Consider the following 25,627-nt stretch of genomic DNA (forward strand, 5'->3'; position numbering starts at 1 on the left):
CAACAAAAACAATTCATTCACCAGGCATGATGAATTGTTCAACAAGGATTCTGAGTCTCTGAGCTTGGGGAGGCTTTGTTTTACATAGCTGATGTCAGATATCCAATCAGCTGCTAGGGTTCTCCAGGAAAAGAAGTACAAAATGCAAGAAATTGCCTCAAGGCCGCTACAGCTGGCAGGTGAATTGGGAGGGAGTGATAATGGTCAATAATCCTGGCAAGAAACTTTTTCCATAGGATCTATTGGTTCCTGGAATGTTTTGAGAGGTGGGCAGAGGGACAAATAATGATAGACTGTGCAGTCCTGCTGGAGGGATTTGGGTAGTAGAGCACCCAGGCTGAGGATTATTTGCTTCCCTTTTAAAAAGGTAATTTTGGGGGGCGCCTGGGTGGCTCAGTCGGTTGGTGGTCCGACTTCGGCTCAGGTCATGATCTCGCGGGTCCGTGAGTTCAAGCCCCGCGACGGGCTCTGTGCTGACGGCTCGGAGCCTGGAGCCTGTTTCGGATTCTGTGTCTCCCTCTCTCTCTGACCTTCTCCCATTCATGCTCTGTCTCTCTCTGCCTCAAAAATGAATAAACGTTAAAAAAAAAAAAAGGTAATTTTGGGGGCACCTGGGTGGCTCAGTCGGTTGAGCGTCTGACCACTCTGCTCCTGAGGTGGAGCCCCGCACGGGACTCTATGCTGACAGCTCAGAGCCTGGAGCCTGCTTCGGATTCTGTGTCTCCCTCTCTTTCTGCCCCTTCCCCACTCATGTTCTGTCTGTCTGTCTCTCTCAGGAATAAATTTTTTTTAAAGGTAATTTGGGGGAACTTCTAGGGAAAATTGAACTTATTACAAGGTACACATAGGAATACACGAATTTTGTTGGTTATTTAAAAAATTTAACATTTATATAGTTGACCATGCTTAAACTATCTCTGGAATCAGGCAACAATTGTATTATGTGCACGTATTAGGTGCATACATTACCTATTCACAAATATGAATAGCTGGCCAGATTTCCTATAAGCCTGTCTCAGAGAGTATTTTACCAGGATTTTGCTCTACGATTTAAGTCCAAAAAACTGCCATCTTTTCATCTTTGCCACCGGTTCTACAGGTGTCCCCCAGCATATGGGTTACACTTTTAAATGCACGAACGAAATAGAGTGGAAATAGCAACTAGATTGAGAGGAAGAACACTTGGGTTCTAGTCCTGAGTCTAAGTAGTTGTGGCTGTGGGCAAGCTTTTTCAACTATTTTCCTGGGCTTCAGTTCCTTACGTGTTGGGTAAACATTTGCCTATTGGTTAGCCAGGGAGAGATTAAGAGGAGCACCAAGATAGACGGTGACGCGGCGCCCCCTTCTCAGTTCTTTAGCACAAAGCAGCAGACCGCGGTGGTTCTAAGGGTCCGTGACGTTCTTGAGACTATTTGTCACTCCTCAGTCCGATTCCTGGAGTGGAGTTAGTTGGTGCTCAACCAATAAAGAATGACCGTGTGAAGGAAGTGAACGAGAAATGGGCCAGGGGCTGCGCAATTATCTGGCGAATTCCTGCCAAAAATTACAAACATGCCGCCTTTTCCCTTATGTTTCAAAGCAATTGCGGGAGTGTGAACCTTGTATAGTTCGGAGGCGAAACCTTTCAGTGGCTGACCGCAGGGCAGAAAGAGAGAGAGTACGGAGCTAGCTCTCCCACCCGTCGCTGCGCGTGCGCGCGCTCGCCCCGCCCCTCACCACGCGCCAGCCCCGCCCCTCGTCACGCGCGCCCCTCTCGCAGCGCGCGCCTCCGGCCGCTGCGAGCCGGGCTAGCAGCGCGCGGTCTTCGTGTCTCTCCCCGCTGGCTACCGCGGCGCCGCGCGGGTGGGTGGGATCGTGGCGGAGCTCCCGGCGCCGGGGCAGGGGCGGGAGAGCGCCATGGCGGCGGCTGTGGCGGCGGCATCCGGTCCCCGCGCCGCGGCGAGTTGAGGGGCCGCCTCTTCACGACTGAGGAGGCCACAGCTGCCCGCCTGCCTTCCACGCGGGCCGCGGCTCCGGCATGGCCGGGATCATTAAGAAGCAGATCCTGAAGCACCTGTCCCGGTGAGAGCGCCAGCGCCGGCCCCCAGCCGTCCCGGGGCCCTTCCTAACCCCCTTCGACCCTCCTCCCGTACCCCCTGCTTCGGGCCGGTCTCCCTCTCTTCAGCCCGAGCCGGGACTCGAGTTGGACAGCCTCCGGCCCGCTCCGCTGGCCCCGACCGTTGTCACCACTCTTCTTCCTTCGCCCTGGGCCCTCCAGTGCTGGGCGCTCCTGCCCTCGGGGGGGACTCCAGGCTCTCCCCTCCACTCTCGCAGCCTCCGTATCCCTCCTGGCCGGCCGCCCCCGCACTCAGTTCCCACACAGCCGAACAGGTCACCCCGTCCTCGCTTGCACGTCCCCCAGACACTCAGACCGTCCCCTCCGAGGCCCCCAGGGATGCCACCCTTTCCTGTCCGACCCTGCCTTTTCCTCTCCCCTTTGGTTCCTCTGCCCGCCTCCTTACCGGCCCCACCAACCTTCCACCGCTTCCTCTTTCTCTCCTTCCTGGTACCAGGTCCAGACTGGACCCTTTATCCTCCGGCCTCTTCTAAATAACCGTGACCCCTAGTCCTTCATAGTGCATTTTCCGCTCGGATTTCCAACTCCGACACTGGTTTCTTCCTTCCTAGAAGCTCCCAGCTCCTCCACTTCTTTGGCTGACCCTGTTGCATCACCCCTGGAAAGGATATAATCCCTGCACCCGGGGCCATTCCCTTGATCTCTTTTCTCCCTCCTTTGCTTCTCTTCTCATTACACAAACTAAATGGATAAAGGTGATGAGAGTTGGGCATAAAGTTTCAACAACCTTCCCTTTAAGATGTGGAGGATTTTTGACAGCCTGTGAAATGAACTAACAAAGTCCACTTCTTTGCAGCCATTTATTAAGCAATGTTATGTCCCTCAGTAATTTGGGGGGGAGGAGGCTGGTGTCCGGCAAAACAGTTTCCAGTAACTGAGTCACTGCTGACTCCTGTGTTACCGTTGCAGGTTGTCTGAACCAGTATGCGCAAAAATTGGAAGCCTTTCACTTAGTTTTCGCTTCTTATTCCAAGGCAGGATTTGGGAATGCCTTAATACTTTTAACCAGCCTTTGTATCTCAAGGGGAGACTGATTCAACCCTTGTCCACACTGATCAGTGGTTTTCAGGAGGTGGGATTAGGGGGGTGTCGCTAGTCAACGGGGCACAGGGGCCTTGGACCAATGTACCTTTCCTGGTCTTTTCACTGGATTGATGAGTGGTATGGTGAGAAGCTTTTGCTGCCGCTGCATCCCCCTTTCTGGCTGATACTCTGGCTTATTTACTGTTCTTTGATTTTAGACTTTAGTAATTAGATTCAGATACATCTGTTAGTTAATCACCATGTTGTAAAAGTAAAAGCAGATTGGAGGCTGGGACTGGAAAGTGCCTTTGGACCCTTTACTCAGATTAGTTTTCTAATATATTATTTTTCAGGTAGCATTCATCTGGGGTGTTCCATGAGTTTGGTGGTTCTGTATAAAGATTTAAAAGTAGGACTAATGGGGGCGCCTGGCTGGCTCAATGGATAGAGGATCTGACTCTTGATCTCAGGGTCCTGAGTCACTTAAAAAAAAGGTAGGACTAGGGGCACTGGGTGGTTCAGTCTGTTGAGGGTCCTACTTTGGCTCAGGTCATGATCTCGTGGTTCATGAGTTCGAGCCTCGCATCGGGCTCTGTGCTGACAGCTCAGAGCCTGGAGCCTGCTTCAAATCCTGTGTCTCCCTCTCTTTCTGCCTCTCCCCCACTGGTGCTCTCTCTCGCTCTCGCTCTCAAAAATAAACATTAAAAAGGTAGGACTAATGAATGTGAGTGGTACAGAAAATTTAACTAAAGGAAAACTATTCATTTAAATAAACATAGAATCAGAGAATTTTAGGATTTAGAGATGATCTCACCCAACATAGCCTCGTGTTTAAGAGCCCAGGCTCTTTCTGGTTTACTTTCTTCAACTGTAAAATGAAGACAATAATAGTGTCTAACTCAAAGGGTTATTGTGAGGGTTACATGAATAAATATATGTAGACTTAGCACAGTGCCTAGCACATAGTAAGTGCTCAGTTAAACATGGGCTGTAGTTATTTTGGGGGCCATGACTTGGGTGACAATTTGATATAAGCCATAGACTTCTCCAGAAAAATACACATATGCAAACAGGTAATCTTTATATAAATTCTTGCGGAGAGTTATTAACCCCCAAAGCACATGCCTGAATCTTTCAAGGGATCCTGGAACTAGGTGAATAACCCCTGACTAGTTAGTTTCACTCTCCTCATTTTATGGCTGAGGAAACTAAAGCCCAGAGAGGATAAGCAACTTGCCCAAGTTGCAATGGAAGGTAAAGTAATGGAATAGAATCCAGCTTAGTGCACACATATTCTGTGTACTCTCTATGAATATAAAGTTTTTAAAGAAAAAATTTAATACTATACACTGACCTATTCAGTGGATCCTTGGAGATGAACAAAGTATCTCTTTTAGATGAAGTAGGAGTAGGTATGACAGACATTGGGAGAAATTTCTGGGTTCCTCAGTGTTGTGCGGTTGATAGGGAAGAGGAAGAGAAGGTTATTTGGGTCTGCAATATCAGGGCTCCAGGAAAAGGTGGTAGGACATGGATCTATTTGAGGGATAGATCAGACTCCTTGGGCCTTTGGCCTAATCCTGTATGACATTTGTGTCTTTGTATGGTCTCTACGATACCTGCAGAGGCTGGCCTGCCTGAAGGGAAGCCACAGCTTCTGTGGCTTGCCATATCTCATGGAGAAAGAGAAGAGAAGGTATACTGAGTTACCTCAGTATGTTAAATAAATATTTGTAGGTGTTTAATAATTACTTGTGGATGATGACAGTGCCACTTGACCTGGAGGAGAGTGTCTTAACAGCAGGAGGGATATTTCAGTGACTCTCTCTCATGTTTAATTTTGGTCATGAAGTATAAGATATTAAAGTGTTTTGTTAGAATGCTTCTTATCAGTAGAGTATTTTGGTAAACAAGATTTGAGAGAAGTGGTCATCAAGATGTTTTTGTTAAGTGCCAGCTCTAGGCCTGGCCCTGATCTGGTCACTGGGGATTCAGCAGGGAAGAAATGTAAATATCTTTTAAGGACTTTAACCTATGGTTTGGATGACTGCTGTGTAATACAAATAGTTTCAATGCACAGTATTCATTTAAATTGACCCAGGAGGAGACCTTTACTTAGAAACAAAAGTAATCATTAAAAAAATCCAAAATTGATTTTTCACTAAATTAGATTATTTTTGTTTTAGCTCACCTTAGCTAATGTCCTTTTGTAAGAAATGTGATTGATTGTCAAGTAAGTCAAGGGACTGTGGCTCATGGAAAGAGCATGGGACTCTGGAGTCAGAGAAGCCTGATTCACCTTCCAGCTCTGGCCTTTTGAATGGGTCAGCCTTTCTGAGCCTTAGTTTTCTTATCTGTAAAAGATGAAAATAATGAAGAATACTAAGTACCTAGCACATTGTTTTGAAGATTGGGGATAAAGTATTTATTACAGGGCCCAGCATATAAGTAGGGTTTAATAAAGAGTAGCTATTATAACATGACCAGAGAAGTTAGGAATACCTCCGTAGTATGGGTGACAGCAACCCACTTGACTGGCTCTTTTAGAAACCTACCAGAAGTCTTAATTATTTACTCTAAATAGCTGCAAGAAATGTGACCCCGAGTGACAGAGAGACGGCTGATAGGCATGATAGATATTTTAAAAACAAGTATTAATGAAATCCAGAGGCATACAAGATTTCAGAGTCCTCTTGGAGAATAAGAGACCCTACTGTGAGCTCAGCCCTCTTAGTTCGTGATCAGTGCCTCCCCTTGTTATTATTCATCATCCTGAGGAGATCATTGTGGCCAACCCCCAGTGGACAGTGGGGAGCTGCAGGCTCAGAGAAACTGACTGCTGGCCCAGGGTCTGTTTAGGTGAAGATTTATAGGAGTAGTTTTAACTTCCAGGTCATGCCCCTTTTTACTAAACTTTACTTATTATTGCTTTCATTTCCTAAATAATTATTTTGCTCATTTTCTTTCTTTTTTTTTTTCGCATGTGCACAGAGCAAGTGGGAAAGGGGCAGAGGGTGAGTGACAGAATCTTAAGCAGGCTCCACACCCAGTGTGGAGCCCGATACATGGCTGAGACAAAAGTAATCACGATGAGTGGGACGCCTGGGTGGCTCAGTCGGTTAAGCCTCTGACTTCAGCTCAGGTCATGATCTCACAGTTTGTGAGATTGAGCCCCACGTCGGGCTCTGTGCTAACAGCTCAGAGCCTGGAGCCTGCTTCAGATTCTGTGTCTCCCTTTCTCTCTGCCCTTCCCCCACTCGTATTCTGTCTCTCTGTCTCTCAAAAATAAACATTAAAAAAAAAAAAAAAAAAGTAATCATGACTGTGAGATCCTGACCTGAGCCTAAATCAGGAGTCAGACACTTAACCAACTGAGCCAGTCAGGTGCCCTGTGCATTTTCTAGTAATAGTCAAATCTTATATGTCTTTGTTTCCCTTCTTCATTTTCTTGTGTTGCTTCAGAATAAAGCATTTTTTTTTTTTTACTTAGCAAATACTTAATGATAATAACCAACTGTATAAATAAGCACTTTACAAGTCTTATAATGATGTAATTCTCAAACTAACCCTATGTGGTAGTTATTAGGCCTATTTTATAGATGAAGAAATGAGGCACAGGGAGGTTAAGGAACTTGCCCAAAATCATAACTAGTAAGTGATGGAACTGAGATTCAAATGTAGGCGTTCTGATTCTCTTTACTGTTAGGCTACTATAAGCTTCCCATCTTCTGAATATTTCAAATTGAGTATACTCTTGTCATCAGCATCCATATGAAGAAACAATATTACCAGCACCTAAGAAGCCCCCTTGTGTCTTCTGTCATTATCTCTACCAAAGAGTAACCACTGTCCTGATTTCTAACAATATAGATTCTACCTGTTTTTGTATTTTATATAAATGGGATCATATAATATATATGCTTCTCTGTCTGGCTTCTTTAGCTCAATGTTATTTTGTGAGATTAATCAAATTGTAGACTCTGCAATTTCATTGCTGTGTGGCATTCTATTATGTGAATATACCTCAATTTATTGATATGTTTTACTATTGATGGACATTTGGTTAGCTTCCCAGTTTGGGCTATAATGAACAGTGCTGGTAGAAACATTCTAGTATATGTCTTTTGGTGAGCAAATATACACATATCTATTGGGTATATGCATAAGAGTGGAATTTCTGGGTTGTGGGATATGCATATGATAAATTTTAATAGATGTTTTTAAACAGTTTTCCAAAGTGGCTGTACCAATTTCCATTTCCACTGGAAGTGTTTGAGAGTTCTGGATGGTCTGCATCTTTGCCAACACTTGGTATTTTTCGTCTTTTTCATTTTAGCCATTTTGGTGGATATGTTTTGAAAAAAAATTTTTTTTTTTTAACTTCATTGTGGTAAACCAGATAGCTACTTTATATTTGCCTCTGTTTAGTTTTTAAATTCTGATCTATTTGTAAATTTTAGTCACAAGCAAATGTCAGAACATCGAAAACATAAGATCTTTTTGGAGAAATGTTCAAATTAGGCAGGTTAAATAAAAATAATTAGGGTAATTTATAACTACCACCCCATAAAATTTCTTACTTGGAATGGTGTCTTGTGTCTTAAAATGTAGCATTTAAAAGTAATAAAAATTTCAAAGCCATACAGTTGTATGTATCTGACACACAATAGCTTAATGTATGGTTCACAAATCATGAAATGACCTGCTTTGAAAAATTGATTGAGACGCACATCAGTGTAGCAGAAAGAACCAGGACTTTGGATTCCAGAAGGTGGCCGCACATTTTGACTCTGCTGCTTATAAGCTGTGTGTTCAGCAAGTCTTTCAGCTTCTTGAAGCTCAGTTTCCTTATCTGTGAAATGGGAGACAGTAATGCACAGTGTGGTTTTGAGGATTAGAAGTAATTTATAAAAATGCCTGGTTCTGAAAAAGTATTCAATAAATAGTGACTATTACTATTTATCTAGAAGTTGAGCAATCTCAAGAGAGATTGCTATTAGTTTCTTTCTTTATTTTCTTTCTTTCTTTCTTTTTTTTTTTAAGTTTATTTATTTTGAGAGAGCATGCAAGTAGGACAGGGGCAGAGAGAGAGAAAGAGAGAATATCCCAGGCAGGCTCTACACTGTCAGTTCAGAGCCTAGCTCGGGGCTTGAATCCACAAACCATGAGATCTTGACCTGATCGGAAATCAAGAGTCAGATGCTTGACTGACTGAGCCCAACATCTTTAAGGTTGTGGCTAACATATCTAAGGGATTAGACATTTGGGGGGCACCTGGGTGGCTCAGTTGGTTAAACGTCCAGCTTCAGATGCTCTTTGTATCAGTGCTTAAGGAGAGGAGAGAACAGGGGCTATTCCTGTCTATCGCTTTTTGGGTTTTGTTTTGTTTTGTTTTGTTTTTTAATATCAAGGCATACTACGAAGAAGAAACTTTGACCTCAGCATGGATGAAATAGCAGAAATATATACATGGAGTTGGGTCCAGTGAATTTACTTATACATAATCTAAGAACATAGCACAATCATATATTGTATTCTTAGAGTGAAAAAAAATTAGAGGTCATTTAGCTCTCACCTAATATAGAACCTGTTTGGATAATAAATCTGTAAGTAAGGCTTTAATCATTGAAAGAAAAAAAAAGATTCTTTTCATCACAGCTCAATTCTCTACACACACTGGAGTGTGTCTTCCTTGATGGCAGGGATAGTGGTCCATTGTCTGCCTTGAAAACCAGAGAGTTTGAAGATGCTTTGAGTGGGTGCAGAAGATGTGTGGAATGGGAATGCATGGCTAGAATTCAGGGAACCTTAAACTTAGGGAGTAGGGATAGTGGTGGGGGGAGACAAAGGGTCAAGGAAATCCAGTATTGTTAAGAGACCTTTTATCATTGTGTGATGAGGCAAGTACTTGCTACTGATGTTGACTTATCAGTATCAGATACTGTAGAACATTTTCCAGTATTTATAAGCAGTAGAATCAATCAGTATCTATATAGTAAAGCAGAAAACAAGTATAAAATATTATAGGTTAGAATTTAGGTAAAGGGTATGTAGTTTGTACCTTCTTGCTACGAACATAAGGACTAGATGTATCATAAATATTTGTTGGATTGACATTGTTTTATTTGCCTACAGCAATGATCATTTTACATATATACTTAATCTGTATAGTCCATTGGTCATGTGTAGCTTGGATGTTAGCCCATTGTTTAAGAAAATTAGAACAGTGGTGCATCTAGGTGGCTCAGTCAGTTAAGTATTTGACTCTTGGTTTTGGCTCAGGTCATGATCTCACAGTTTGTGAGTTTGAGCCCTTCATTGAGCTCCGTGCTGTCAGTGTGGAGCCTGCTTGGGATTCTCTCTCTATTCTTCTCTCTCTGGCCCTCCCTGCTTGTGCACTCCGTCTCTTCTTTATAGTTAAATAAATAAATAAACTTTAAAAAAAGAGGGGTGCCTGGGTGGCTCAGTCAGTTAAGCGTCCGACTTTGGCTCAGGTCATGATCTCGCGGTTCATGGTTCGAGCCCCACATTGGGCTCTGTGCTGACAGCTCTGAGCCTGGAGCCTGCTTTGGATTCTGTGTCTCCCTCTCTCTCTGCCCCCCCTCCCCCACTCATGCTCTGTCTTCCTCTCAAAAATAAATGAACATTAAAAAAATTAAAAAAAAATTGGAACATTGATGGTGAGAGGTTAGTATATGTAAGTCTCTGACTTATGGAATGATCTCAAATTTTATTTCTAAGTTTGGAATTGGGAGTGTGTAGTTTAGTAGAAATATTGTATTGAGTGTTGAATAGGTTCTCAGGTTAGCCCACAAAACCCATAGTGGGTTAACTACATATAAACTCAGTAGATGGGAGTTTTGGTTGTTAAGGAACCATTTGAAGGAGGAGTGGAGATGAAATAGAAGAAAAAAGTTTTTTCTCTCCCAATCCTTGGAGTAAAATCTTTTAGGTCATTGAGATCGCAGCAAGGACTTTTTATGGTTGTGATTTAGGAGTGTGACCAGCATTTAGCGGGCTAGAGATGCTGAGATCATGCAGAATTATGTCACACAAAGAAGCATTGTCCTTTGTCCTTTTGAATTTTGAGTATTTGTTAGACGTTTACATAGGTGAGTTGCCCGTTTATATAAACATAGAGTCTAACTCTGTTGTAATAAACACAAAATATTGTACAACTTTAAACTACAGTGAATGTTCTAGATTGCACCTACCATGGGGGGAGGTTTTTTTTTTTTTTTTTTTTTTATGTTTATTCACTTTTGAGAGAAAAAGAGAGACACAGCATGAGCTGGGGAGGGGCAGAGAGAGAGGGAGACACAGAGTCCGAAGCAGGCTCCAGGCTCCAAGCTGTCAGCACAGAGCCTGATGCAGGACTCAAACTCACGAACCGTGAGATCATGACCTGAGCCAAAGTCAGATGCTTAACAGACTGAGCCACCCAGGTACTCCGGGAAGATTGTTTCAAACTTTACCAAGTGTTTGTCATTATTTTAGAAAATGTTGTCACTCTTGGCAGTGCCACTCATGGAATTGAGTCTGTCAGGGTTGGGAATCGCTAACTTAAGACTAAATTCTGAAACAGCTGAAGTTTGCTCTTGATACGCTCTCTCTTCTCTTGATGTCTCTTTCCCACCTCCTCATGCACCCCATTGCTCTAATTCTGCCCTCAGCCCTCCACTACCATACCGCCCTCCCAAGCCTGCATGCCTTCCTCCTCTCACTTTTGCACCAAAATTCCCAGTTCTTTAGGATATGTGATTTCAGCTAAGTCAGGGGTGAATGTAGAGAACATATTTTGGAGAAGGAATGCTACTCTAATTAGACCAATTCTAATTCAGAAAATGTCCCACAGGGTCAGCTTCCCTAAGTTCCTCTTATTTTCATAGCTTTTGAGTCCACAAATACTCTTAAAAGTTCCCAATTTGTTTTTTATTTTCCAAAAATGGTTTCCATGGCAGTGGGGGAGGAGCAGGGGTCTGGGCAGCTGTTTGTGGTATGTGTGTGTCTTTGGAGAGTTGGAGAGTTCTAAAATCTAGAAAATCCAGAAAAGGATAGGCTAAGTTCATTGGAGCTTGAGTGCCTCCAGCTCTCTGGTCTAGTGCTTTCCTGGGCAGAGCTGAAAACATGCATTTCTCTTTTCTTAGATAAATCTGTTTTCCTTTTCTTCTCCTCTTTCCTTCTTTCTCTCTCTCTCTCTGAAATCTGTGTGTTTTTTAAATTCATGTTAAAGAAAGGGCTGCAGTTCAGGAATACAGTTTATTTGAGACAATGTCTTAACAGAGGTTGATTTCTCTCATTGAGAAAATGTCTTAACAGAGGCAATGTATTTTTCCTGAACCTCAGCAGAGTCCTTCCTCTCTCCCTTCCTTTCAGATGGAGCTGACTTGTGGCTCCTTAGTCCTCTGAGCCCGTAAACCTCTGAGAGGTTCTTCAGTTTCTTTGGGGAAGATTTGCTGCAAGATAGTTGGATGGTCAGGTGCAGGTGGTGGTTCACTCTTTCTCAGATACGGAGCTAGCCTTCACCTCAGCTAATCCCAGGCCCCGGGCTGCCTTTGAGGACTCTGTTTCTGAGACCATTTATCCATTAATTCTATCAGGAAACTTGTATTGACCACCTGAATTGTGTGCCAAGCGCCAGCAACTCCAAAAACTTGAGACAGGCATCCCTTTCAAGGACTCAACTGCATCCAGTGAAAAACAGGCCTGTAAACAATAAGCAAGGCATTAAGAAGTTATCTGTGGAGCCTGAGGGGCACAGACAGTCAGGGGCAGAGAGGTGATGCCAGGCAGAGGGAGCTGCATGAGCAATGGTACTGAACTGAGAAACAGTAGGGTGCCTTTAAGAGACTGCATATGGTTCTGTGTCCCTGGAATGTAGGGTTTGAGGGTGGAACATAGATAGAGATGATACTGGGAAGATAGAGGCTAGATCATAGATGTCTGTATACTACACCAACACATCTAGGTAGGGCTCAGCTTATTCTCTATTGCCATTGATCCAGGTCTGAGGCAACAAACTTCTCCAGACCTTTACACCTCTGTTGACTTTGTTAAAAGTCAGAGAGATGGCATAGTGTAGTTGAGGCTGCAGGTTCTTGAGCCATACTGCTTGATTCTGAATCCTAGCTTGCTGTGATCTTGGGCAAGTTACTTAACCTTTCTATACTTGTTCTCTCTTCTGTCAAATGGAGATAATCGTTGTCCTTTATATCATGGGGTCATTGACAGAAATCAATTAATTAAAACAGAGTGCTTATTAGGACAGTGCCTGGAAGAAAGTAAGCAATTATTAAATGTTAGCTATTATTTTAAAAATAATTTTTATTCTCAGAGAAATATCCTTCTTTTTCATTTTTCCTGATATATATATTTTTATTCTAAAGGCTTCTAGACAGAGCTTATATTTAAATTTTTAAAAAATTTTTAAGTAGGCTTCAGGCCCAGTACAGGGCTTGAACTTAAAACTGTGAGATTATGACCGTGAGATCAACACCTGAGCTGAGATTAAGAGTCAGTCACTTGGGGCACCTGGGTGGCTCAGTTGATTAAGTATCTGACACTTGGTTTCAGCTTCAGGTCATCATCTCATGGTTCGTGAGTTGGAACCCCTCGCTGGGCTCCACCCTGACAATGAGGAGCCTGCTTGGGATTCTGTCTCTCCCTCTCTCTCTGCCCCTCTCCCACTCCCTCTCTCTCTTTCTCTTTCTCTCTCTCTCTCTCTCTCTCTCTCTCTCTCTCAATAAATAAATCATCTTAAAATTAAAAAGGAAAAAGTCACTTAACTGAGCCACCCAGGTGCCCCTTTTAGACACAGCTTTTAGAATATACTTATTTTTCTCTCTCTCCTTTTAAAAAACCTTGTACTTTCTACTTGTCTCTAATGGGAAGGGTGTGCCTTCTACCTTAACTTCACAGATAAGTTTATTTCCGTGTTTACATATGACACTCTTAAACCTGGTTTAACGTATCCAGTTAATCAGAGTATTATAGTTGGCTTACAGTGTGTGATAGAATGTGGTTGGATTGTTGGATATACCCTTTAGTTCATTCCATCTCTTTGGCAATTATCATTTATTTGCTTTGTATTACAATCAATAAAAATTAATTGAGCATTCTTGTCCTAGACTTTGTGCCAGACACAGATGGAAATGACACAATGTTAGCTTTAGAGGAACACATAGTCCTTAGGGTTAGAGACCTTTGTTTTTGTTGTTGTTTTAATTTTTTTTTAATATTTATTTTTGAGAGAGAGAGAGAGAGAAAAAAAAAATGTGAATGGGGGAGGGGCAGAGAGAGGGAGACAGAATCTGAAGCTGGCTCTGTACTGTCAGCACAAAGCTTGATGTGGGGCTCGAACCCATGAACCATGAGACCATGACCTGAGCTGAAGTCAGACACTCAACCCCACTGAACCACGCAGGTGCCTGCCCTGAGACATTTTTTTTTTTTTAATGTTTTGTTTTTGAGAGAGAGAGAGAGAAAGCACCAGTGGGGAGGGGCAGAGAGAGAGAGAGAGAGAGAGAGAGAGAGAGAGACAGAATCCCGGGCAGGGTGCAGGCTCCAAGCTGTCAGCACAGAGCCCAACACAGGACTCAAACCCATGAATTGCAAGATCATGACCTGAGCTGAAGTCGGACACCCAACAGACTGAGCCACCCAGGTGCCCCCCAAGACCTTTGTTTTTATTTTAAGCTCTTCTTTGTTTCCTCCACAGCTACTTATATGGTTTGAACCAATTTATACTAGTCAGTGAATATGCTATCTTAGGTATTTGTTCGTTGAATGATCTCTGTGGGGGAAACTACTCAGAGGTTTGCCAGGGGTTTTCTTTCACCATCAGATGTGAAACATAGCTCATTTTGAGCAGTCTGTGCTTTTTAAAGTAAACATACATGTTAGCCAAAATTATGGCCAATTCTGTTAAAAAATTAAGGACAGCCTTGTGTATGGAATCTTTTTTCCTCAGTTTCCTCCTTGAGTGTTTTTCAAAACTCAGATAATTTATGTGCCACACTTCTCTAAATAATTGTTTGAGGCTATACCATGGAGAAATCTCTGTTCACATTTCAGTAGTGAATAACCAACAATATCTGTTAGTAGAATAGGCCTCTTCTGAGCATTAGCAATGGGCAGTTTCACTTTGGCTAATCCAAGAGCCTGTGTGTAAGTCTTAAAATTAGAAATATAATATTCAGATTTCATTAATTCTAAGACTTGGGACATGAGGTGTAATATCTTCAAGACTGGTATGGGGAAAGAATCTGGGACCTAATCACTATGGGAATTGAATGGTTAAAGAATTGAGAGGGAAGAGAGCAGCTATTTCTGAGTTACAGTTGATGAGGAGCCCCCACTATCTTAGTTCTAATTCTAGAATGACCAATAAAAGGTTATGTAGAAAAGACATTGGCTAAGAAATTGCAGCCATAATTCCAGGTGGTACTCAAATACATTAACAGTAAGATGAGGAGGAGTCCATATGTAACATGCCTTACATGCCTGGATCCTTGCTAGTGGGCCACATTGCAAGTATTCAGTTCTAGAAGAAGACTGGTTTGGGTCACCTGCTGGCTCAGTCAGTAGAGTATGCAACTCTTGAGTTCGAGGCCTCAAGTTGGGTGTAGAGATTACTTTAAAAAAATAAAACCTTTAAACAATAAGAAGAAGATGAAGAAGGCTGGCTCAAACCAGACAGGGTATTAGGGCTTCAGCTAAATAGGCTAGGTTTTAGCAAGGCTTCCAGCTTAGGGAAGGGAATTAGAATGTTCATCAGGGCAACTGTTGAGCATTAAGGAAAGAGAACTCTCCAGAATCTCCAGAATATTAACTGGTCTAGTATTGGGATGGGAAGGTAGGGTAAATGGGAGGGCTTCAGTTCATTGACTACAGAGCTACCATGGATGTTCAGAATTTTGTATAATTGGTTACAATTATTGAGAGTGTAAATCAATATCATGTCTATGGGGGGAAATTTGTCAGTATCTGTCAAAATGTAAAATGTATAATTCCACTTTTATGAATTCATCCTATAGAAGGCATCAAACAAGTGAGAAAAACCTATAAGGCTATTTAATGAGAGTAATGTAAAAGAGTAATCAATAGGGACTTATTAAATAAATTATAATGCTCCATACAGAAGTGTTGCTTGTGGGTAGTCTCCAATTGCTAAAAAGAAATTTGACAGTATAAAATGCCTAAGATATATTGTTCATTGAAAATAAAAGCAAGTTTTAGAAGAGTATATATGGGATAATTCTATTTTATACATCTATCTATCTTACAGCCATAATTCCAGGTGGTACTCAAATATGTTAACAGTCAATTAGATGAGGAGTCCATATGTAACATGCCTGGATCCTTGCTAGTGGGCCAGATTGCAAGTATTCAGTCCTAGAAGACTGACTTGGGTCACCTGGTGAGCTCAGTCAGTGTGTGTGTGTGTGTGTGTGTGTGTATTAGAAACTTATTTTTTCCTTTTATACCTTTTCCTTTTTTCTTTATATTTTTTATATTTCAATTTTTTATGATAAGCAATCACTAAGAGGATGATTTATCTATTACCATTTATCACACTGTTTTGAGAGGGCACATTTGTGCACATCTGGTCATATGTGTTTTTGGTAACTCAAATCATGGTTGCCTTTTGGGGAGGATATAATACCAATGAGATCTAGTATAAAAGGTTTCTTCTAATGCTATAACAGTATCTTATGTTGACGTAGCTTTTTCTCAGATAACAATTATGAACTCTGGACAGTATATTAAAAAAAAAACCACACAACTATTTAAACACATTGGAAAGTGACCAAATCAGGCAGAAATTGACAGAAAATTTGAAAGATGGGAACCGTACTGGGTAGGTTTCTCATAAATCTTTTTTGCCTGAGGATACTCCCCAGTTTGCATGGTGGGCGGTGGCTAGAACTCAAGCAAAAATCTACGGTTTTACTAGCTTGGGGAGTCAGAGAATAGAGTTCAGGACTACAAGAGGGGCTGGGAAATGAGGGGAGAAATCTCAGAAAGGAGGGAGCAACAGAAGAGGGAGCCCTACAGTCTGCTTTTAAATTCTGTCCAAATCCTTGACATGCATGGGGAAAGGTTTCATGAAGCCTAGGAAAGGCAATAGTTAGCTGAAAGAATTGAGCTGAGATTTAGCTGCTGCCTCTTATGGGGGTGACAGAGTTTGGAGTATGAATCTAGACAAGTGAATTTCCCACTAGAACAAAATTCACTCTTCAGAGGAAGATTGACAGGATTTAGAATCTCAATAATGTTCAGTATACAATAATAAATGACTAGATGTGCAATGAAGGAAAATGTGACTCGTTGAGAATAGCAGTCAATAGAAATTGACCCCAAGATGACTCAGATGTTGAAATTATCAGACAAGGACATTAAACAAACTTGGTAATAATAAGTGAACAGATGGAGAATCTCAGCAGAGAAGTGGGAACTATAAAAAGAACCAAATGTAAAATCTAGAACTTAAAAGTACAATACCTGAAATGAAAAATTAATTGGATATGCTTAACAGCAGATTGGAGATGGCTAAAGAAAGGGTCGGTGAACTTGAAAATAGACAGGAATTATCCACTCTGAAGAAAAGAGAAAAAAGATTGAAAAACAAAAACAGCCTCAGGGACTGTGAGACAATATTAATATGTTTGTATTTGGAGTCCTAGAAGGCAAGGAGAGAGAAGACATGTGGCAGATTGTATTTTCCGAAGATGGCTGCAACAATATCTACCATCATACGTGTTCTTTTCTTGGCCAATAGAATCGGGTTGGAAGTGACATCCAAGCTACACAGAGTAACCACGTGTAGGTGCTTCAGTTAACAGTCCTTGCTGAGCTGGTCTTTGAGACATTCCAGTCCAGGAGCCAACCATGTGAGTGAAGAAGCCACTCACTTCTAGGTGATCCCAGCTCCCAGCCATTCATGGCATCCCAGATGAAGCCCCAGAATTCTTGAATCAGAGTAAAGCTTTCCCAGTTATCCCTTGAATGAATTTCTGATGCATAAATCTGTGAGCTTAATAAGATGCTTACTGTTTTATGGCACTAGGTTTGGAGTCGTTTATGCTGCAGTAGATAATTAAAACAAGACAAAAATATTTGCAGAAATAATAGCTGACAGGTAAACAAAAGACAACCCAATTTAAAAACAAGCGAAGGATCTGTATAGACATTTCTTGAAGGAAGATGCATAAATGGCCACAAACACATGAGATACTCAACATTATCAGCCATCAAGGAAATGCAGATCAAAATCACAATGGCTACAAGGATGACTGTAATTAAAAAGCTAATTACAGTGTTGGTGAAAATGTGGAGAAATAATAACAAATGTTGGTGAGGATGTGGAACAATAAGAACTCTCAAACATTGCTGGTAGGACTGTAAAATGGTGCAGCCACTTTGGAAAACAGTCTGGCACCTCCTCAAGAAGTATCAGAGTTAACCATTTTACACAGCAATTCCACTCCTACTTGTATACCCAACAAATAAAAGCGTATGTCCACATAAAAACGTGTACTTGCATGTTCATAGTGGTATTATTCACAATGTCTCAAAAGGGGAAACAACCCAAATGTCCCATCAACTGATGAATGATAAATGATGATAAACAATAATGATAAAACATTATATGGATGGTGTATCTGTATAATGGAATATTTTTGACCATAAAGAGGAAAGAAGTGCTGATTCCTGTTACAACATGGATGAACTTTGAAAATATGCTAAGTGAAAGAAGCTAGTCACAAGAGACCACATATTGTGTAATTCCATTTATGTTAAATGTCCAGAATAGGCAAATCTATAGAGACAAAATAGATAATGGTTACCAGGTTAGGGGGAATAAGGAGAGTGGAGATGATAGCTGAAGGGTACAGGTGTTTTTGGAAGAGGGTAATGAAAATGTTCTAAAATGGATTAAGCTTATGATTGCACAACTCTGTGAGTATACTAAAAACCATTCAATTAATTTTTTTTAATGTTTATTTATTTCTGAAAGAGAGAGCAGGGTAAGGACAGACAGAGGGAGACACAGAATCTGAAGCAGGCTGCAGGCTCCAAGCTGTCAGCACAGAGCCCGACGTGGGGCTCAAACCCATGAGTCATGAGATCATGACCTGAGCCGAAGTCAGACTTTTAACCAACTGAGCCACCCAGGCGCCCCCAGTCAATTGTACATTTTAAATGAATGTGTCTATGGTATGTGAATTCTATTTCAATAGAGCTGTTATTAAAAAAGAAATAGTGGCTAAAAGTTTCAAGTTTGGTGAAAAACAGATTTATAAAATCCAAGAATCTCAGTCAATCCTAAGTAGGATAGATATAAAGAAAATTACTCCAGGCACATCACGGTCATGTTGCTGAAAATTAAAGAGAAAGAGAAAATGAGAGCAGCCAGAGGAAAATGACTTCTCACATAAAGGAGAACAATGATAGAAATTAATGGCTGACTTCCCATCAATAACAGCAGTGGCAAGAATACAATGGACTGATATCTTTAAATGCTGAAAGAAGTTCTTAACCTAAAATTACATATCCAGCTTAAATGTTTTTTAAAAGTGGAAAGTAAAGGCATTTTTAGACTAAGGAAAACAGAATCCTAGCAGTACTATAAGAGATACTGAAGAAAGTTCTTCAGGTTGAAGAGAAATGATACCAGATGGAAATTTGGATCTATAAGAAAGAGTGAAGAACACTGCAAATGTAGATGTTCAAGACTATTTCTGTAATAGACAAGACTGTCTTATGGGTCTGTACCATATGTATGGTAGTCCTCCCTTATCCACAGTTTTGCTTTCCATGGTTTCAGTTACCTGTGGTCAACTGCAGTCCATAGCAGATGATCCTCCTTCTGACATATCATCAGAAGGTCAGTAGTAAGCTGATGCTGTGTCTTAGTACCTACATCAGTCACCTCACTTCAACTCATCAGGTAGGCATTTTATCATTTTATATCAACACAAGAAGAAGAAGAAGGGTGAGTACAGTAAAATGAGCTATTTTGAGAGAAACCACATACACATAATTTTTATTGCAGTATATTATAATTGTTCTATTTTATTATTAGTTATTGTTAATCTCTTACTTGCCTAATTTATAAACTTTGTCATAATTATGTTTTAATAGAAAAAAAAGGTAGTATATATAGGATTCAGTACTGTCTGCAATTTCAGGCATTGACTGGGGACATATCCCTCGTGGATAAAGGGGGACTGTTGTATATGTAATATATATGACAACTATGGTCCACAAGGTGAAGGACAGTAAATGAACTATTTTATTGCAGAAGTTCTTAAATTTTTACTTAAAGTAGTATAATATTAACTGTAAGTAGATTGTGATAAGTTTACATTGTGTGTCCCTAGAGTAGTCACACATAGGTAAGGAGGTTTAGCTAAAAATCCCATAAAATTACAATGAAATACTAAAGATAATTAGGTTAACCTAAAAAGAAGGCAGAGAAGGAGGAATAGAGGAACAAAAACCAGATGAAACAAATTGAATGCTAAACCAAAATCAACCAATATCGATAATTACATTAAGTGTAAATGGATTGACCACTCCAAATTAACAGTACAGGTTGTCAGACTGGATAAAAAAGGGATAGACACAAATAGGTTGAAAGTTAGAGGATGAAAAAAGGTACACCGTGTGAACAGTAAGCACAAGAATGCTGGAGTGGCTATATTATCATCAGACAAAATAGACTTCAAGACAAAGATTACTACTAGAGATAAGAGGGGTGCCTGGGTAGCTCAGTTGGTTGAGTGTCCAACTCTTGATTTTGGCACAGGTCATGATCCCAGGGTCATGGAATCGAGCCCTGTATTGGGCTCACGCTGAATGTGGAGTCTGCTTAAGATCTTTATCTCTCCCTGCCCCCTCCCCCTTCCCCTCTTGCCCTTCCCCTGCTCAATCTCTCTCTCTCTCTCTCAAATAAAAAAAAAAATTACAGAGATAAACATTTCATAGTAAAAGGATAATTTCATCAGAAAGACACAATCATTTCATCAGAAAAACTGGCTCAGTTAAGTGTCAACTCTTGATTTCAGCTTAGGTCATGATCTCACAGTTCGTGAGATTGAGCCCTGTGTTGGCTTGGAGCCTGCTTGGGATTCACTCTCTCCTTCTCTCTCTGCCCCTCCTCTTCTCTCTCTGTCTCTCTCTCTCTGTCAAAATAAATAAACTCAAAAAAAAAAAAAAAGACACAATCATTAATGTATATGAACCTAATAAAATAGCTTCAATACACATGAAGCAAAACCAAACCTGAAAAAGGCAAATCCACAATTATAGTTGGATTCAAAAAAAATTTTTTTTTAATCTTTATTCATTTTTGAGAGAGAGACAGAGTGTGAGCAGGGGAGGAGCAGAGAGAGAGGGAGACACAGAATCCCAAGCAGGCTCCAGGCTCTGAGCTGGCAGCACAGAGTCCGATGCGGAGCTCGAACCCACAAACCGTGAGATTATGACCTGAGCTGAAGTCGGACGCTCAACTGACTGAGCCACCCAGGCGCCCCAACAATTATAGTTGGATGTTTTTAATACTCCTCCCTCAGTAGTTGATAGAACAACTTGAAAAATATCAATATAGATATAGAAGATCTGAATAATGTTATGCATTGCCTTGCCTAATTGACATATATAGAACACTATACATAACACAACTGGAGAACAACAATATTCTTTTCAGGTGCACAGGAAATGTTTACCAAAATAGACCATACATTAAACTATATGTCTCAACAAATTTCAAAATATTGAAAACTTACATAGTATATTCTCTAACTACAATGGCATTAAGTTAAAAATCAATAAAAAATAAGATCACTAGAAAAGTCCTGCAAATTTGGAACATTTAAAATACATTTCTAAATAACTCAAGGTGAAAGAAATCATTTTGTAAAAGAGATTAGAAAATGTTAGCTAGTTGGCAATGAAATTCAACATATCAAAACTTGTGGGATGTAGCAAATAAAGTGAATACTAGGAAACATATAGGTTTAAATGCTTATATTAGAGAAAAGTTTAAAAATCAGTGAATGAGGTTTCCAACTTAAGATGCTAGAAAATGATGAACGTAATAAACCCAAGTAAGTAGAATAAAGGAAAAACAGTAGAAATCACTGACATTGAATATAGGACAAAATAGAGAAAATTAATAAAGACAAAAGTTTTTTTTTTGTTTTTTGTTTAAAGATCATTAAAATTAACTGTTAGTGAAACTGACCAAGAAAAAGAAGTCATGAATACTATCAGGGATGAAAGAGGGGATATAGATCTTAGAGGTATTAAAAGGTATTAAGGGATTATTAATATCTGTTGTCAAAAAACTGAACAACTTAGATGAAGTGCACATAATTATTTGAAAAACGTAACTTAGCAGAATTGAGTATGAAGTAGAGTATCTGAGTAGCCCAATGTCTATTAACGAAATTGCATTTGTTATCAAAACTTTATTTTACAAAGAAAACTCCAGGTCCAGATGGTTTTATTGATGATTTGTGTTGAACACTTAAGTAAGAAATAGAACCCATTTAACACAAATTATTTTGGGAAATAGAGAAGGAAAACACTTCCCATCTTGTTTAATATGTCTATCATAATCTTGGTAACAGAAAACTGACAGAGATGTTGCAGACTATGTGAATGTCTTTGTAGAACTCTTTCGGCCTCTTAAAAAAAAAGTTATTAGAACTAGTAAGTTCTAATAACTAGAAAGTTATTAGAACTAGTTATTAGAACTATACTAGCAAGTATAGGACTAGCAAGTATTAGAACTTGCCAGCAAGTATTAGTACTAGCTAGTATTAATACTAGCAAGTATTAGAGCTATACTAGCAATGTATAGGAACAATATATAAATACCAGTTTTCACAGAGATCGGAAATGAAGAAGTAAAGCTGTCTCTATTCCACAGATATAATTGTTTACATAGAAAATCCTAAAGAACCTACAAAACAACCATTAGAGCGAATAATTGAATTTAGTAAGGTTGTAGGATATAAAGTCAAATACAGTGGCACCTGGCTGGCTCAGTTGGTGGAGTGTGGGACTCTTGATCTCAGAGTAAGCTTGAGCTCCATGTTGGGTGTAGAGATTACTTTAAAAAATCTTTAAAAAAAACCAAAATCAATATGAAAAAACACTTTTACTTCTATTTTCTAGCAGCAAACAACTAGAAAAAATTTTTAAGTTTCCTTTATAATTCAAAAATATAAAATACACACATAAATTGAAAAAAAGGTATATACCTGAAAACTAGAAAATGTTGCCTGGAGAAGTTAAAGACGACCCAAATAAACATGCCATCCCTTGGTTATATACCGTCTTCAAGGATACACTGACTCATCTTTGCTAATATGTCAGATCTCCCCCAGTTGAGCTATGCAGTCCCAATCAGAATTTCAACAGGTGTTTTTTTCCTCCATCCTACAGAAATTGGCAGGCTGACTTAAAAATTTGTATGGAAGTGTAAAAGACCTAGAATGACTAAAATAATCTTGGGGGGAAAAAGCAAAATGAGATTTATACTACTTTTAAGACTTAAAATGAACCTACCATAATATGGCCAGTGTGGTATTGGCATAAGGATAAGTAGACCAGTGGAACAAAATAGAAAGTTCAGAAATAAGTTACTGTAGGGGCACCTGGGTGGCTCAGTTGGTTAAGCATCTGACTTTTGAGCTTGGCTCAGGTTATGATCTCATGGTTTGTGAGTTTGAGCCCCATGTTGGGCTCTGCGCTGAGAGCATGGAGCCTGCTTGGGATTCTCTCTCTCTCTCTCTCTCTCTCTCTCTCTCTCTCTCTGTGCCTCTCCCCTCCCCCCCCTCAAAATAAATTAAAAAAAAAAGCTACTGTATATAAATTGCACCTTAAATAACACAAAAACAATTAAAAAAAACCCAATATTGGAAACAAAAATCCAGAAGGAGAGAGAATTTTCTTCTAAGAAAAGCATATATCCATTCATGTAGCAGTTTTGGGAGTAAAACCTATTAGGACAAACCTCTAAGATTGAATGGTATATTCTATCACATGGTCCAGAGTAGACTAATGTTAGCTACTTCAATGATTGAGATATTTTGTTTAGATGATTTGGGGGTCCACAGCTTGATGTGTTATATTTTTGCTGAAAGTCATGCCTGTGGTGTGGCTGAGCAGTGAAAATACTTTGGTATGGATTTGCTTAGAAAGCTTAGAAACCAAGGCCTGGGCTGTGATCACCTTAGTGGAAAAAAATAGTGAAGGAAGCAAAGCATATTTGCAGGCATATTTGCTTTTGTGGGGTTTCGATTTCTTTGGGACCTGAAGCAGACTGATTATTGCAACTTATTGACTGTATTATCAGCAATAAAAGTACTGAATTACAGGGTACAGGGTAGTGGGAGAGTTGACCGAATGCTGAGTTAAGTCTCATTTCTGCCATTTACTTAGTCCCAGGTTAACCACTGACTAGCTATGACTCTTGGGAAAGTCATTTAACTTTCTGGCCATTTGCAAATTATAGATTTGGTCTGAATTATTATTTAAGATGCCTTCTCCTCTGAAATTCTGTGAATCTAAAAATCTAAGAATTCTCACTTCTAACATTGTGGTACATTTTCACAAAGATATCTGAGAATTTTTCTCTGTTGTCTCTTTGGCAGATTGCAATCCTCTGGCAGAAATGAAACCTGATCAAGATCTTTTCCAACTTGATTTCATCTTAGCTTCTATGCTCTGTAACAGTAACAGATGGCCAGAAAATGTTTCCCCACATACTTAAAGTGGAATAGCAGGCTTCCATTAGCCTTTTCAGCAACCCTGGAATCAGAGATATCATCCTCAGTTAGGAACACAGATAATAAAGTGGTTTCAGATCAGATTCAGATCTGGTTTCCTTGTTTGAGCAAACCTCCACAATCCTCCTCCACAACCGTCCTCGTGGATTACCATTTTACCTATTCTTTGTTATTACTGTAAAATGCGGTCAAAATCAGTTGAGGAATTCTTACTGCCTTTTTTGAGAAGCTAATAAGGTGATACCCACTTTTTGTTGAATCATAAAAGTAAATTGACAAATTTATTATTACTCTTAGGGGAGAACAGCCATTGGTGGTCCAGCAGACCTGCATGTAATCTCTGTAGAGAGATTCTCCACTCTGATAACCCAAATTATATAATAAAAGGAAGTTTATCCTCTTACTTGCTTATTCTTCTGTACCCTACCTGGAAATATGAGCGATCACTTTTCCTCTGGGGCCTCATCTAGGAAGACAGGTTCTTCTGGGTTTTGTGCTTTTCCCGTTGTTCCTCTGTGTTGGTGCTGTTGATGAGGGCAGTATGCCAAGAGTCTGATGACCAGTCCTCACTGAGATTAGTCTCTAGTCCTGGCTGCCTGATGTTCATACACTTGTAGTCATTTCCAAGATAAGTCCACCTGGTTACTATCAGGATAAAATGAGCACAGTGTTCTCTATAGAACTTCCCTGAAGAAGTCAGTGCTGTCATTTGCCAGATGACATGGCTACAAAGTTCATAGAACTCTGCTGATTATCACCTATACACCTGTTGTTTTCAATTGGTTGGTCTTGCCTTTACAAGCTTGATTTTGACTAGATTAATTGATAACTTTGTTCCATGTCCTCAGTTCTCTTGTGACCCAGTAGTACTGGAGGGACAAAGGATGAAAATCTATTCTTGGAGCCAGAGTGGGGACTCTGGAAAGGCTTTCTGAGGAACATTAATTCAGTTTTAACCTTGTTCAGATTTCAATTTGTAGACGCCTGGGTGGAAAGGATAGAAATAGGCATACTGGGAATGGAGGAGGATACATTGAGCTAGAAAGAGACCTGAGGGGTTGTCTCTTGAAGACAGCTTGAACCCTAGGATTATAATCCAGGCCTCCTGAATCTATTTTTTAAGATAATAATGTAATCCTTTTCTTTTTTTTTTTTCAACGTTTTTTTTTTTTTTTTAATTTATTTTTGGGACAGAGAGAGACAGAGCATAAACGGGGGAGGGGCAGAGAGAGAGGGAGACACAAAATCAGAAACAGGCTCCAGGCTCCGAGCCATCGGCCCAGAGCCTGACGCGGGGCTCGAACTCACGGACCGCGAGATCGTGACCTGGCTGAAGTCGGACGCTTAACCGACTGCGCCACCCAGGCGCCCCAATGTAATCCTTTTCTAAAGGCAGCAGTGGAATCCACAAATAATACTGATTACTTTTTATTGAGCACTTAACAAATGCCGGATATTTAGTGTATGTTAGTTAGCTCTGTTAATTCCACCAGTCCTGTGAAGTTGGTTGAACAGTTTGCCTAAAGTCACAGCATTAGTGAGAGAGCCAGATTTTGAGCCCAAGTCTAACCCTAAAGCCTGTGCTCTTAAACACCAAGCCATGATAAGAATAGAATTTAAAAACTTCTCTGTTCTGGAAGAATGGATTTATGCATCTCTTTTCTATCTTGAACCTCTCATTTTC

At 40.3% G+C, this 25,627-nt stretch overlaps 1 protein-coding gene across 1 annotated transcript in view; it reads left to right on the top strand.

The window, feature by feature from the left end:
- The first annotated feature begins 1,753 nt into the window (after window positions 1–1,753).
- The window catches only part of BLTP3A (bridge-like lipid transfer protein family member 3A), a 59,995-nt gene continuing 36,121 nt past the window's right edge, over window positions 1,754–25,627 (top strand). The window contains exon 1 of the mRNA XM_058733641.1: window positions 1,754–2,061. Within this exon, the coding sequence (XP_058589624.1) occupies window positions 2,018–2,061 (44 nt within the window). The 5' untranslated portion in view covers window positions 1,754–2,017. The remainder of the gene's footprint in view (window positions 2,062–25,627) is intronic.

The sequence above is a fragment of the Neofelis nebulosa genome, chromosome 6, assembly GCF_028018385.1.
Source record: "Neofelis nebulosa isolate mNeoNeb1 chromosome 6, mNeoNeb1.pri, whole genome shotgun sequence".
In the NCBI taxonomy this organism is placed as follows: domain Eukaryota; kingdom Metazoa; phylum Chordata; class Mammalia; order Carnivora; family Felidae; genus Neofelis; species Neofelis nebulosa.